This window comes from Lissotriton helveticus, chromosome 8 (genome assembly GCF_964261635.1).
Source record: "Lissotriton helveticus chromosome 8, aLisHel1.1, whole genome shotgun sequence".
In the NCBI taxonomy this organism is placed as follows: Eukaryota; Metazoa; Chordata; class Amphibia; order Caudata; family Salamandridae; genus Lissotriton; species Lissotriton helveticus.
In genome coordinates this window covers 414297503-414313507 of record NC_136069.1, presented here as the reverse complement: position 1 = coordinate 414313507, position 16005 = coordinate 414297503, and the positions used below count along the sequence as shown (strand labels likewise).

At 43.4% G+C, this 16005-nt stretch overlaps 1 protein-coding gene across 1 annotated transcript in view; it reads right to left on the bottom strand.

Moving 5' to 3' along the window:
- LOC144772723 (mitochondrial ornithine transporter 1-like) overlaps window positions 1–16005 on the bottom strand; it is a 184160-nt gene that overhangs the window by 11984 nt on the left and 156171 nt on the right. Inside the window, exon 5 of the mRNA XM_078657249.1 lies at window positions 9315–9487. Coding sequence (XP_078513375.1) covers window positions 9315–9487 — 173 coding nt within the window. The remainder of the gene's footprint in view (window positions 1–9314; window positions 9488–16005) is intronic.

The window sequence follows — 16005 nt, the reverse complement described above, 5'->3', positions numbered from 1 at the left end:
AGGGTGTGCATGCTGATGAAGTCGGTGATGGAGTCGCTGAATTGGGGTCGAGGTCTGGGGGGTCTGTAGATGAGGGTACCTCTGAGAGTGGTGTTGGGGTCTGTGTGGATCTGGAAGTGCATGTGTTCGGTGGTGCTGAGAGTGTAGTTGGTGTTGGTCGAGACCCTGGTGCTGTTCTTGTGGACGATGGCGATTCCCCCTCCGACTCCGTTGGTGCGGTCTCTGCGGGTGATCTTGTAGCCATCTGGAATGGCTATGGCGATGTCGGGTGCGGAGGAGTTGTTCATCCAGGTCTCTGTCAGGAAGGCGACGTCCAGGGATGATGTGTCGAGCAGGTCCCACAGCTCAACGGCGTGCTTGCGTGCGGAGCGGGTGTTCAGTAGGATGCATCGGAGGCGGTTGAGTTTTTTCTTGGCGGTCGGTTCGGCGGCTCTGAGGCTTGTGTAGCTGTAGTTCCGGCAGGTAAAGGGACCATGTGTGCGTTTCGGTGAGGCCTTGATGCAGGTGTGGGTCCGTCCGGGGTTGAGGGAATGCAGTGTGCTGGCATCGTAGCAGCAGCGGTTGTCGTGGCGGGCACGGGCCAGGGGTTCTGGCGCTGGGCGCGGTCCAGGCGCAGACGGGTTCAGACGGGCTTGCCTTAGGCAGCCCTTCGCGCGCGCTCGGCGCGGATGCGCAACAGCCGCCATATATGGGTAGGTGGGAGGGAGGAGCAGCTGGGTGGCGGGGGCAGTGAATGGGCAGTCAGGGGGGTGGGGCCGCGGGGGACGCAGCGGCGGGACAGAAGTAAGGGCACAGAATCCTGGGGGCAACGGAGGGGACAGAAGGAGAAAAAGGCACAGAGTCACAGGGACAGCGAAGGGGACAGAAGGAGAAAAAGGCACAGAATCACGGGGCAGCGAAGGGGACAGAAGGAGAAAAAGGCACAGAATCACGGGGGCAGCGAAGGGGACAGAATGAGAAAAAAGGCACAGAATCACGGGGGCAGCGAAGGGGACAGGAGAAAAAAGGCACAGACTCACGGGGGCAACAAAGGGGAGACAGACAACAGCAGTCACAGACACCAAGAGAGTGCAATACAATGGAATGACATATGACAAACAAACGTAGGGGCTACCCCTGGCCACCAGGGATGAGGCACAGGTGGTAGCCTGCGGGTGGTGGAGGGCCTCGAACTTCCTAAGCAGCAGCAGCAGGGACTCACAGGTGGTGCTGTGCGGAGGGGGAGCTACCTACCTGGTGGGGTCACACTGTGGGCCACTAGAATAGAAATGATTGTTTGTTTTTGCAGTACACGCTTCATTTTAATGATAATGCACAGGCCCTTTTCAGATTGTGTGGCCATGGGCAATGTGTTGTTTTATTGAGTAAATACTGAGTTTGAATATTGAGTGATGGAATGTGTTGCAAGTGGTAGCTGTTTGATACTGGTCCATAATTTACGGAGATATACTATAAGGATTATAACTTGTAACCTGTAGGTAACACAAGAATCTCTGTAACAAAGGCTGTACCTTAGCCGTCTACATACAATACAAACACATTACATGCATGTTGCAGCAGGCACTGTAATCCTCTGTGTTATTTTATGATGAATCTAATGTATGACAGGACAGCTCAAACATTTCTCTATTAAGTCCGTTAGCCACCAAAGTCGCTGGTTATACAAAGAACTGGACACATCATTTTGGTGTGTTTTATGCCCCCTGCAATCACAAGATGTGGAAGAAAAAATGATACAAGTTTTAACTGAATACCTTTTGTGGAAAAAAGACTACCTACGTACTGCTGCATAAGTCAAAAAACAAAAAAAACACACAGAAAGGCAAAATCCTGGGATAAATAGAATGCAATGTTCAATAGGAAGTCAATGAAAGTAGCAAAGAATTGCGGCAATTCTGTCGAATTTTCTAGCCCTGCTATCAGTTGTCTGACAGAGTGGATAACACATTTCAATAACAGTAAAACACATTTAGGAAATCAATCAATGCTGCATTCCAATTATCCACATGGGTGACAACTAGGACATGGAAGCAAGAATGAGAGTTGTTGGATGTTAAACAAAAGTTTAATTGAAATCAAAAGAAATAGCTGACACTGAGCCGTTTGGGCAATTTTACGATATGCTGCTGAAGCGAAAGTTGACATGTTTGGAGGATAGGCTCATAAAGGTCTTAGATGGTGTAATACTGTCACTGTATAACATCTGCTTTATAGATCTAAGTAGAACTGCAAAGCCAAACTCTTTCCAGGATGAAATGGAACATATAGACCAGTGGACAACTAGACTTTGACAAATTTGATTTGGAACTGTCCTAAATCAGTGGAACCCTATCAATGAAAAAAACGGTTGCTATAGGAATGCATTGCTACTGAATGGTCAAGAATATTGCCAGGACCACGGTTTGCATAGGGTTTCAAGTACAGTACTCGACTGATTTAAATGCTTTTGATATTTCTTCAGTGCAACCCGTGGTATAGTTTGTTTAATGAAGAAGCATCTGGTAACTCATGTTTCAAAAAGCAAAACAGACATGTTGTCATCCCCACTTTTTTCTGTATTTTTTGTAAAATTTGCTTCTGAGGCTTGGGAGTGCCAAGGTACTGGCCTAGGGCGTTAGAGTAAGAACAACTTTGTTAGCCAAGGTAGAGATAGCTTGATAATAATATGAAAAAAAGAAAAGCTACTACTAAAATTCTTCCTGATCACTGCAAGACAGGTCAATGAATCTGAAAGCAACATGGTATGCTTAAATTGTACACATCAATGTTAGAGTATGTAGGCTGACATACGTGATATGTATCATTATCAATGAATTTATTTGAAATAATTCCTTACAATTAATACAGAATATACATTAAAGCAGCCATTATACCACGTTTCACTTCTTAATCTAAAAATACATTTCATTTCAAATATGCCAATTTATACAACATATCTAGGTCTGACATGTGCAAAAGTGCTTGCACAATCTCAGATGGTTAAAGCCTGCAAAATAAAGGACAAAGCAATATGAAATGGACCCGATCTTCTTTGCTACTTCCTTCACCAACAATTGGGAGCTATTGTTTTCTTCAATCCATGTTCCTGTAAAGCTCATAGCTGCTCGAGGTAACTTTCCAAACTAGGCTTAAATTATAGCTATGCAGTCAATTTGATCATGAACGTCCAATAGACATGGTCCTAATAAATCAGACGTCATCAGTGATGAATATTCTGCAAAGGATCACTAATCCATATTTGATTATAGCCTTACTTTCAGTTGCTTCTGATGGAACCTTTCAGGAATGATTTTCTCTGCATTTTTTGGGACTCATAAATTCTTATCGAACCACTGTTTCAAATCTATTTGACTAAATAGCTTTTGGAAGGACTTTGGCTATGGGAATTTGTGTGAATTACACCGAGTCATTATTCTCTGTATCCTTTTTCTATGTGGTGGATATTTTCCTTTCCACTGGTAGCCCAATATACAGAGAACATACTTTCAAGTAGGTAATTTAAGAATGTAATCCCAACTTCTGTATTTACACCAACGTTTTTAAAGTCCAGTTGGCAGTCCCACTAACAAGTCAAGATGCCCAACAGTGATTTTAGGATTTTATTCTATGTGGTTTCTAAGATGATATCACGCTTGTATGCCCAGTATTGTGCACCATATACAACCTTCATACGTGATTTTGCAGACTTTCAGGCCAATGGAATTCACACTCTTTCTGTTTTTGAAATGTGTTCCTCCAATTCATTCTAAAGGAAAAATGATCCCTTCAATCAAATCCAGAGGGCCATCTACTATCAACATTTTGACAACATTCGTATTCTTTTTCAAAATACTATTGATTTAGATTTTAACCCTGTAATGCACAGATCCTTATTCTTACAGTACCTTTCAAAATCAGATAATAGCATCTGTAAAGCATTCAAAGATTTTGCAAGAATTACTGCACCATCCACAAGCAACAATAAGGATACTTCATCAGACATCACTTTTCTAGGATCTTCCGCCTAATCATTTATGTGTAAAATACAGAGCAAGTGGACAAGGATGCAATTCCCTCTCACAGTGATGGTTGCTACAAAATCATTTGTAGCCAGCATGTTTTCGCCAGACCTTACTTTTGGTGTGTAGTCTTTAGGCAGGGGACTCATAAATCTTAATATCATTCTAAAAGTTGCCCGATTGTATTTTTAGATCAAGATGAACGCACTGGTAGGGTCTCATGATTACTTTAGTGCTTGTATATTGGTGTATTGATTTTTAGGAATTGTCTGAATACATTTATTGGTGATGAGGATTTTCAGATTTCACACAATGCTCGGTTATGAAAAATATTCCCTACAAATGAATGTCACTTACATACAATGATGCTTAATGGTAATTTATGTGAAACCTTAACATAAGCGATGAAATCTATGCAGTGAGATAAAATCTTACTTCACAACCTTGCCTGCAGGATTGTTACAATACATCATAGTGTAACAAAGGAAACGAATAAGGCAAGACCAGTGCAGTAAAAGAAAAAGTGGCCTCATAGGACAGAGTATCAGGATTAGAAACTCTCATGTACAACACATTCTCCAACTATGAGTGGGTGAAGGAAACTGATGCGATAACTTAAAGAAAGATGGCATGTTATCAAATTGACTGTAAGATCCCGCCAAAAAAGAGGGAATAGTAAAATTGATCAGCAAAAAAGTTTACAGAATATTGTCACAACACCTCTAGACATTTAGGCCATGGAAATTCACTCCCTGAGTATTACAGAAGATATGATTAAACATTTTCACTTCACATTAAACATACTGAGAAGTCCATTCATATACTGCAGAGGTAGACTGCCCGTATCTTACACATTCTGTTGCTTCTTTAAGTTATTCTGTTTCAGAAAGTTTCAAATCAATACCATATCATCTATTTAGTCAGCCATGCATCCCTGAATCAACATGTTGGTAATAACTGGCAAATTCCATATGAATACAGGAATATTGTTGTTGTATGACTTTATTCGATATAAAATATCATAAAAGTATGTACAATCCAATTTCATCACTTTAAAAACAGTACCAGTTTTAACAGACAGTACCATATTTCCATTCAACTAATGTAAAAAAGAAACACGTCTTAAAAATTACGATAAGTACAAATGGTATATAAAAACGATAAAAAGTAGACATATATGTAAACAGTAGGGGCGACAGTGCACGTGAAAGGAGCCTAGCTTTTGTCAGTTATTATTGTTGTTATCCCTCAGCAGCTTACTTCTAGTTAACCAAGCACAACCCAAATATTTAGCTACCCCACAAATTGTACTGGGGGAAAAGCGTATCAGTTTTTAGGATAGGCAGCACCTCCCTCTAATTCTTGGATCCCAAGTTGGTACAAACAGGTTTCAGCCATTTTCTTCTCACATATCCATATGCTGGACAGGTGAAAAGAAAGTGGGGGATAGATTCTGAGGGGGCTGCACAGCCAGGGCAGGAAGTGGATATCGCAATGTGTTGTTTCCACCCTGCTGTGAGTTCATTGAGTGGAAGAGTTCCAAACCTCAGCTTCAGGTATAGTGTCCTTTCTCTTGGGGATTGAATAAAATCGAGAAAGGGTTCCATTTTTCGGACAGGCTTATGATCTAGGAACTGCTCTGTCAGAATACCCCGGTTGGAGCTGAGTGCCTCCTCTGCTTGGACCCACTCCCAATAGGCTTTCTTAACAGTTTGTTTTGGCGGCGGGGTCTGGCTGTCCCATGCCTCTGCCAGTCCGATGTCAGAAACAAGCTGTTTAAACTTGCTGATCCATTTGATCTTATTGCCGATATCCAGCTCGATAAGCTCCCTAAGGGCAGTGGCATAGTTTGACAATTCTGGGGTCCTTCTCAGGTGCACCCAGAATAATAAGGGGCGAAGCCTTGCAATGTCTTTGTGGAATGTTTCTCATAATCTTGGCGGAGCAGTACCAATGGGGTGGATGGTGGGAGTGAGACCAGACCTCTATAAAATGTGTTCTCTGATCTTACTTGGTCCGTGGTGTTCTTAAATCCCCATAGTTCCGCCCCGTAGAGGGCCGACGGTAATGCTTTACCCTCGTATACCATAAGGGCCGGGGCTACTGGTCTGCTGGAAGAGAGTTGCTGATGTCTTAGAATTGCCCCCGACACCCGTTTTTGATCAAGTGGGAATTCCACTTCATCGAGTTGTTGACCCGTATACCCAGATAGTAGAAAGATTCGACTAGTTCTAATGGGGTACCATTCAGCTTGATGCCATTCCTAAACCGTTTAGATGGTGACAGTGCCATTAGCTTGGTTTTAGATGTGTTAATGCTTAGGCCCCGTGAGTCGCAGAACTGGCTAAACCGATCTAACAGTTTTTGCAGGCCCATCTGGCTTTTTGAAACCAGAAGGGTGTCATCTGCGAAGAGATCAGGGTAGGCGACTTCTCGCCTGCCAGGGTTGGGGCATCGGCTGGGTCCTCCCTCAAATGGTCTACCGCCCCATTAACAAAGAGAGAGAACAGAGTCGGGGCCAATACACAACCCTGGTGTACCCCCCTGTCCACCGCCACCCTTTATGTCAGCTGGCCCTGGTTACCCGACCTAATTCTGGCATAGTTCCCCTCTTGGAGGCGTTTGATAAAAGCCTAGATCCAATAGCACCTGCCAAAGCTTGGCACGCGGGACCAGGTCAAAGGCAGTCTTCAAGTCAATGAATGCCAAATAAAGACTGCCTTCCCCAATGATCACAGATTTCCAGTGAATCATATACAATCTAAAGACCTGGTCTATCGTGCCAACCCTCTGTCTGAACCCTCCCTGAAAATGTGATAGGACGTTTTCATCGTCCATCCAGGACCTTATCCTCATAAGGAGGACCCTGCCAACCACTTTCTGTATTATATCGATTAAGCCAATCGGTCTGTAGTTGGCAGGATCCTCCCTATTCCCCTTCTTATAGATGGTCACTACCTCGGCACCCTTCCAAGAGTCAGGAACAGCATGTCCTCTGGCAATGAGGTTCATCACGAGTGTAATAAAATGAGCCCAAGGCTTTGGGTCATGCAAGAGTAGATCGCCAGGGAGGCCATCGGGACCCTCCGCCTTACCTGGTGCTATGCTTGCCATGGCCAATGATACCTCTTTAATCCCAAAAGTTTCAGCTGGTATAGGGGCCCTATCGATGGGTGGAGGCGTCCCAGGCCTAGGAGACAAATTCTCTTCGTCCCCATAATATAGACTAAAAAAATGATCATACCACTGGCGCCCTGTTATGTGGTTTGATAACGGGTCCATTCCCCTCCGAGTGCTTTTATTGATTAGCTCCCAAAACACAGTCGGAGCCTTCAGCTGTGCGGCAGATTTGAGCTCCTGCCAGTGGGATTCTTCCCAAATGCGCTTAGCTTGCTCTATTGCTCTAGCATAGTCCTTCCTGGCTATTATTATTGCGGGATCTTTTGCCCGAAGAGCTGTAGCTAGTGCCTGTCTCATTTCTCTGCATGTAGCAGAGTACCACAGATTAGACGATCGAGGTAGGCAGGCTTTCTGCTCTCTATGGTCTTTGGTGCTAAAAAACTCTCCTAGCTTTCCTATTGTGTCTTGATAAAGCCTGGGGAACTGGGAATCTTGCATATCCTCACAGGTGGTATTAAATAGTTCGTACTCTACGATCTTCTGCTCTATAAGGTCCCTTATGTTAAGTAATTTCTCTTCCTGATTAGCAACCTTATGCCACTTAAGGCGTCGGTTGCAATTAGACGGCACTACCTCCTTTGTTGACATCACCGGGGCATTGAGTGTCGCAATGGATGTAGTGTCCCACTTGCGAATAATTTGCATAGACAGGGGGTTGTGGTCGCTGTCCAAACTGGGTTTAACCTCCATGTCAAGGAGGTCACCCCATAGCCGTGTATCCAACAAGATATAATCGATCCGTGAGGGTGAACTAATCCTGTTTTATGTATTCGCCCCGCTAGGATCGGAACGCGTCCTGCCGTTAACGGCTCTTAGAATGTACTCTAGGGTCAGGGCATTAATTTGTATAGCCCTTTGGGTCCACTTCTTTATTGGCGCTATGTTTAAGGTTGTCCTAATATTTAAAATAATGATCCATGGCAATCCCTCCTAGTGGCCATATTGGACCATTATGTCAGCTCTGAGAAAACCCATAGGATGGGTCTTGCAGGGTATGACAAACTATTTATTTGACCTTTAGAATTGTTAACGTTCCCAATATCAGGAGATGCCATTAAATCAGCGTTTCAGCGTTTCAGCGTTTTAAGATCTTTTCACCTGAGGTCAGAAACTCTTTCTCCAAGGGCATGAAAGCGGTGGCACGATGGATGTCCTCCAACTACCTGCAGTGCAACGTGGGGAAGACGGAAGTCATGATGTTTGGTGAGGCAAAAATGCTCTGGACCCCAGATTGGTGGCCACAAGATCCTGGCCCAGTGCCCAAACCTAAACAAACCGTCAAGAATCTGGGGGTCCGTTTAGATCAGGAGCTTACCCTCAAACAACACGGCAACCAGGTGGTGGGAGCATGCTTTCATGTTATTGGCATGCTACGGAAAATCTTCCCATTCCTACCTGATGCAGCCAGGAAGACACTGGTCCAGGCGCTCGTTTTGAGTCGCCTGGACTACTGCAACGGCCTGCTCCTGTCTGCAAACGAGGGAGTCATGAACAGACTTCAGGTAGCTCAGAACACGGCCGCCCGCCTGGTTCTGAATGCCCCACCCCGCACGCCTTCCAAACCCCTGCTGACTAAATTGCATTGGCTATCTGTCAGACAGAGGGCAAAATTTAAGGTATGCTGTATCAAACACAAAAGCCTACATGGTATGGGTCCCGCATACTTGACCACCAAATTCACGCCCTACATCCCTACTCGGACATTAAGATCAAGTGAACAAGGTCTCCTGTGTGTACCCAGAGCTAAGAAGGCCAGACATGGAACCAAAACTCTATCAATAGCTGGTCCCTCTCTCTGGAATAGCCTCCCTATATCTCTTAGGCTATGTGTAGACCATCTCCCCTTTAGGAAAAAGTTGAAGACCTTTTTGTTTGAACAGTAATCCTAGACTAGAACAGCTTTAAAGACTCCTTCTCTCAAAACTCTTTTGTAGAAGCCAAAGGCGCGGAGATACTCCCTAGGGAGTGAAGCCAGCGCGGTACAAACCTGCAAATAAATAAATAAATAAATCCAACTGCACTGTCCATTGGCATTGTAATAGAAATCCACATGCACAATATATTCTATTTAACATGTTAAATGATGTATTTAACTAAGTCAAAAGCCATATATGTCATATGAGAACATATACTTACCAAGTTCATCTTTAGATTTCCCTTCTGATAAAAAAAAAGAGCGACTCAGCTCATATCCTCCAAAGAAGAAGAAATATCCCGGAACCTCTCTGAGTAAAGTGCTCGTAAGTCCTTGGTACAATCCGAAAGGTCCCTCTTTTTGGAGAATGCTCTTCACCACCGACCAAACTGTGCTGACAGAGGATAGGCAATTTTCAATGGCCAATATATAATCCTACACAATCTGACCCCCAACACTTAATACATTTATCTTTATTATTTCATGCTATGCAATATGATAATTGAAGGAACACATACATGCAGGGGATGGTACAATTCTCTCCTGGGATACTGAGTGTGTGCTAGGCACCACTGAGGCTTTTGGTCCATATTTTATATGGTGTTGCTCCACTGCAGCCACTAATTGAAGGCATACTGCTACCACTGCAAACCATTATCATAATTCTGAAGTATAAGCCAAGTTGGCACCATAGTATATGTTTTGGCACTTTGTGTATTATTTAATTTGATTGTTATGTAGTTTGATACTCAGATAGTATAAAGGCTCATCACTTTCATAAAAAACCTTGTGGGCACTGTATTGGGCAGTTCATAAATGTGACACACCCAACCCACAAACATTTGCAGAAGTTGAGGATTATCAGGCAGTTCAGGCCTCCATGACTCCAGTCACTACTGTGCGCATAGGGGTGCGCCGTCCATTCCTACGTTAACATTGTTAAAACGATTGGAGGCCACCTTATTGAGCACAGAGCATTTGCCTTGGTGTGTCCTTTGCATGGTGGGGTGGCCTTCTCACAAAGGCAACGTCAGCGTACCATAAATAGGTCCTATGTCTAACTTCTATTGTTTTCCTTCCACCCATATTCTATTCTTAAAAATTATAATTTTTCTGGGCGATATGGCACTTTTTCCTGTTGCCATTTGTTATAAATTTGTAAATTGATACTTGTATAGCGCACTACTCACCCGCAAGGGTCTCAAGGCACTTGTACGAATACCGCTATGGAACCCATCCTGGCTTTCCCTGTGAGGTGTCCACTCCTGGGCACCCCCAAGGTGGAGGCCAGGCATCCTTAGCGTTGTGGGGGCCGTTGTGGAGATTAAGCAAGCTATTGCCCAGAGTTGCAGAGTGGGACTCTATGTTTGGAATAGGCACCGAGGTGAGAATTATCAGGTCCGTGAAATTTTTGAGCTCAAGACCCCACCGAGGCAGGGAATTGAACCCTGGTCCCGGGCTAGACCTCTGCATTAGGGTCTGCCACTCTAACCATTGAGCCACACTTCTCCACATTTGTTACTAACAGTGTGCAAGTACATGGTAAGAAATTTGTTTGCAGTATCTCTGAAATGTAGAGATGAATTTAAGCTGATAACAGACATTAAGAACGATTTGGTAAGTACAAGTGAAAACTTATATAGATAGATAAAAAATATCGTATTGCCTTTACATTGTAGCATTGCCAGTAAAAACAGAATATTACAAATATGTTTGTACTCAATCCATTATTATTATTATTATTATTATTAAACCAATAATTAATTAGCATGCATTATTATTTACATTCTCTATATTTTCTGCTTGTGAATTTAAAATGTGACAAATTAATCACCTACTATATTGGTTTTTGTAAAATAAATACTGTTTTTCTTATATTGTTCCACTTTTAAGCCTTGCCTACAAACAATTGTCTATCAGGGACTACATTCACGCACATACATACAGAACAGAAGTGTGTGATTTAGGCCAAGATAAATTGTTTGTTTATAAATTGTTTTATTTATTTATTTACTTACTTACTTACTTACCCCGTTCTGTTGTATGTCTGAGTCCACTACCCCCCACCCTGCCCCTCCCCTGCCCCGCCTCACCACCCCGCAGCACTTCCTCTGCGATCCGCCACTGCTGGAGGGGTACAGGCCTTCCCTATTCCACCAAGCAGTATAAACAAGTCTTTCAAGTGGCTTCGTGCCATCTATTTTTGAAGATTTTTAGCAAAGCACAAGCAATAGGATATTTGAGATCCTCCTCCGGCTGTACTAAGGAATCTCACACTCGGGAACTTTAAGTGTGATTCAGGAGGGATTGCAAAAACATTGAAGTGTCCTCACTTACAGCCCAAATCTCCACAGCCATTTCATTTTATGGCCCATCCCCATCATCATAAATGAAGGAGCGTATCTCATTCCTTTGCATTTCTGCCACCATTTGCCCAGTTTTGCATGATTGCAGGCACTCCTCCTTAACTTTTGCTTCAGCAAACATGATAACGGTTTCTGCTTGGGGTGTGGTGTGTCCAGGATGTGCATGGGTGAGGCATGACAGGCTGTATGTGGAGGTATGTGCTACCCTTTAGGAGGAAGTTGGTATACCTTATTGCTGCCCTCTATGCCAAACGATGTTATGTGTGAATCCTGTATGCAGGCTTTGATCTCAGCCTTCACATGTTGCTTTGTGGAATTTGTGATTTCTTGGAAAACTGTAAGTGTGTGTACTGAATTTGTGCCTCCAATATTCTGATGGGCAAAAGGCAGGGAAGCTTAAGGTGTAATGCATGAAGGGGACACTAGACAGCTGTGAATTGTAACTGTCTGCACCCTGTAGTCACTGAGAATGTTCCTTTGTGGGAAATCACAACAGATGTACAGTTTGTAAACCCAGAACCCCACACCAAATGTTCTACTGACAGACGCCTATGTGGCGCTATTGTCCAGAACCAATGAACGGCAGCATTAACATGAACAGGGCGCAGACACTGGCAAGGCACATCTGTCTATCTAGTTAACTGCTGCCGGTGACTGTTCGAATAACCGTAGCTTGATCGGTGACGGGCTTCAGGGGTTCAGTCCTAGGCTTTTGTCTTCTAGGAGACTGTAAAAGGAAAGAAGCAAAGTATTTCTCCCTTCGCATATTTACATTTAGCCAAGATGAGGTGAAGATTGAGGCACTGTTCGATTGTACCCAGATCCTTCCTAAACCCGTACTGGGTGGGAGCCAAGATTTCATCCAGTCCAGTAGGCGGTTTAGCACAACTCTCCTGATTAGTTTGGCCGAGGAGTCAAAAGAGAGATTGGTCGGTAGCATTTGGGATCATGCACATCACCTTTTTCTAAAAACAGGCACTATAACAGATGAACGCCAGGATTTTGGAACTCCCTCGCTTCAAACTGAGTTGATAACAGAGGTAAGTTCCAGGGACCAGAATACTGGGTCTTCCTTAAACAAATTCAAAGGGATTCCATCTGGGCCCGGTGCCGTCTTACCTTTACTATTGATAATTACTTTCCGTACTTCCCCGTCACTAAAAACATGGTTTTGGCATGTTGAATTCAGCTGTGTTGGGGCATCCTCTGCAGGAAACACAGCAGAGTAGAGGCCAGAGTAATGAGTGACCCAAGTCTCAGGAGGTATATGGACAGTTACTTTGCCGGCTGGTAGGGTGGTAGTGATGGAGCAAGGATTCGCACGTAAAGCGACTTGCTCGTATTTAAGAACCTCGAATAACAGTATTAAAAAGTGACCAACATGTTTGTCCTACTAAACTCTTATTTTCCCTTTACACGGGGCATCCGAGTGACGCTTGCCTATGTGTTTTCTAATCCTAATACGCTTGCAAATTAAAATGGCTGCTGCTACGCGGGAATTTCTACTGCGCATGCGTCGATCATACCCTTGTGACGTGACGTACTCACAGCTTTGGAGGTAATCTGTCGCATCTGCGCACTAGAGCTAAGATGGCTGCTTTGTGTTCTCACATGCGAGAAGCTTGCATTGCTGCTTTTGCTAAACTGTTCGTTCTGCTTAATCTTAATGCTATAGTTTATTATAAAGTAATGGGAGTAGTGACTCATGGTATACAGTGAAATCATTTATTCTGTGTTTCCTTTTACCTTTCATGTATCGTAAACTTTGGGCCTGAGAGACGGGAATACTCCATTTTGAAAGTCCTTTGCACACGGCACCCTATGAGAGGAGGGCTGAAATCAGCTGACATTGAATCCGAGCTAGATGGTAACTCCAGCCAAGATGCGCCTGGGAAGACAACCCTCACCTAGCCGAAGAAGCTGAACTGTACTAAAATGATTACATTGTATACAATGTTAAATTCACCATTGTTATGTGTAAAGCATATGTCATGAGAACCTGAAATGCAAGGGGCGTGTACGAAATTCAAATGAGGAGCCTGAGAAAGTTCAAAATGTAGGTGGTGTGATGGCCTGTCCTTTTTCTCTGTCCAATCGAAATTGGGGATCCTTACACTTGCAACATTTGGGGGGTGGTACACTGACCGGGAAAATAGTATAACTAGCCTAAGTGTAGCTAGAGAAATTGTCCGACTTGTCCGAATAGCTGACCTGTCACTGACCCAACGCACTCATTAGCTGATCGAGAACAGAGGTGCTGCGAAGCACTCTGTCAGAAGACTCGCTGACCCAATCGGGGTTTTGGGACCTGAAGTGCTGGCGAAGCACTTTGCTGGGGAAATCGATAACCCAATTGGGGTTCTTACTGATAGCTGCAGAGAGGGTGTAGCGCAGGCGTTGCAACTGAACTGCGGGTGCTGGTCTCAACTTTGGTGGTCCGGTTCTGATCTAAATCTGGTTTTCCTGTCCTGTCTCTGACCTGCACTTGATGGCCTACTGGCGTTTGCAACTTATAGGTTCCTATCCTTAACTGACCCGTGGCCAGGGTTGGTCTCCGCACTGTTCTAGGTAAATATAAATCTATGAGGGAAACAAATAGTACATTTGCGTCCTTTACTTACCCTTCCCTTAATTTTGCTGAAGCTATAATTGCATATGTTCCTTTTCTTTCCCCTCCCTTTGTGGCAAAGTACCAAACTGTGAGCTTGTCATTATTAGCGTGTTCCATTTTTTCCCTCCCTCTTTAGTCTTGGGTGTCGAGTACCGTTTTCTTTTGAATAAATAGATGAACCTTTTCTTTACCCCTCCCTGCAGGAAAATTGAAGTGGTGGTCCTGAATTATTAGCGTGTTTCCAATTTTCTAACCTTCCCTATAGCTACGTCGTAAATTCAGGTTCGTCATTAAAATTTCATGTTCCCCTTCTTACTCATTCTTTTGAAAGTGATTAAACTGTGACATTCTAGTATGTTCTTTATTTTCCCCGTCCTTTAGGAAGTACTATTTCCAGTCTGATTTCCTGATTATTCAGTATGCTCCTTTTCCTTACCTTCCCTTTAGACTTCTAAATGGTTGGCATCATATATCTTTTACATAGCTATACGCTTTTCATGATTCTGATTATTGATAGCTTGCTTGCTGTAAACCTTTGGCTCATGATTTCTGAAGAAAATTAGATAAAGGTTTTCAAAATTTCCAGAGTCTGTGGTCATTACATGAGTGCAAATGTTATTGTATTATTTGACTGCCTTTCTTTACAACTAACTCCCTGATCCATGGTGATAAGGAGTGTAAGTCAAGGTATAGGATCTAGGAAATAAAAAATTCTGATAGTCAACGTCCAGGTTATCCGTTCTAAGTGATTATGATTAAAATGATATATGGGCCCAAGTGAGTATTTGATAAAATTATAGACGGGTGACCTGCGCGCCCTATCAGTATTTTTCTGGTAGCAGATTGATGGTTAGGGATTAGTTAAGATAGGTAGGTAATTTTCTGCTAACTGTGAAAATTGAATTTGTTGCTGAATAAGTATTGATCGATCAAATGTGAATTGTTTGAAAATGTTCTGAAATGTTTAAAAATGTTATTGCTGTGCTGCTATATTGATTTATGTATTAACAAAAACCCGTTTGTGATTGTTATATGTTTGTCTGGAATCCCCGGGGCAGAATAGCGGGTGGTAAATGGAAGCCACGTCGCAGTGAGGTCACTTACTTGCAGGAAAATTAGTGCATGGTTGAGCAGAACTGGAAGCACTAATTAGGGTTTTCTGTATGAATGTATGAATAAATGATAGCAAAGAGTTCACTGGCAAAACTTCTGTTGTGATATAACCTAGTAAGGGTCACACGGAAGGAGTAGCAGGTGCGTCTAAGCTTGATTGATAGCAAAGGGGTTCGCTGGTGAAACTTTGGCCTTAGTATATATACCTGAGTGGATGAGTCCGAAGGAGTAGCAGGTTCTCTAATGCTTGTGTGAAGGGTAGGCAGAAGAGTTCTACTCGCAGTATATGAAAAGTAGGGATGTATGACATTACAACGCGTGCTTTTACATCGCATGCCTTTACAACGTAAGTATTACAACGCAGTCCATTACAACGCATAGTGCTTTGGGGTGCTGGATAGTGAATAGTTTAATATACTATTCCAACTCCAGTCCCCGTGGACACTAGCGAAGGTTATTGGATAGTAAATTAACCTATTCCCTATCCTAGAGCGCCCCCCGGAGCAATGCGTTGTAATAGTTTGCGCTGTAATGGTTGCGTTGTAAAGGCTCTGCGATGTAAAAGTTGCCCTGTAAAGGTTGTTTACCGAAAAGTAGACAGAAGGGATTTACTTGCAGTGAAACAAATCTTTTCTTTCTAGACACTCGAGTACAGTGGCGAATGTTTTTCGTTGTAAATTAAACAAAGCACTTGCACTTTAAAAGTAGAAAGTGAGGTTTTTAATTACCTTGTGAAGGAGGGAGTCAGTTGCGGAGCCGCGCTGACATCACTCAGTGCCGCGCTGGTATTGGTCGAGACAGCATGTGTGTAGCTGAGATAGC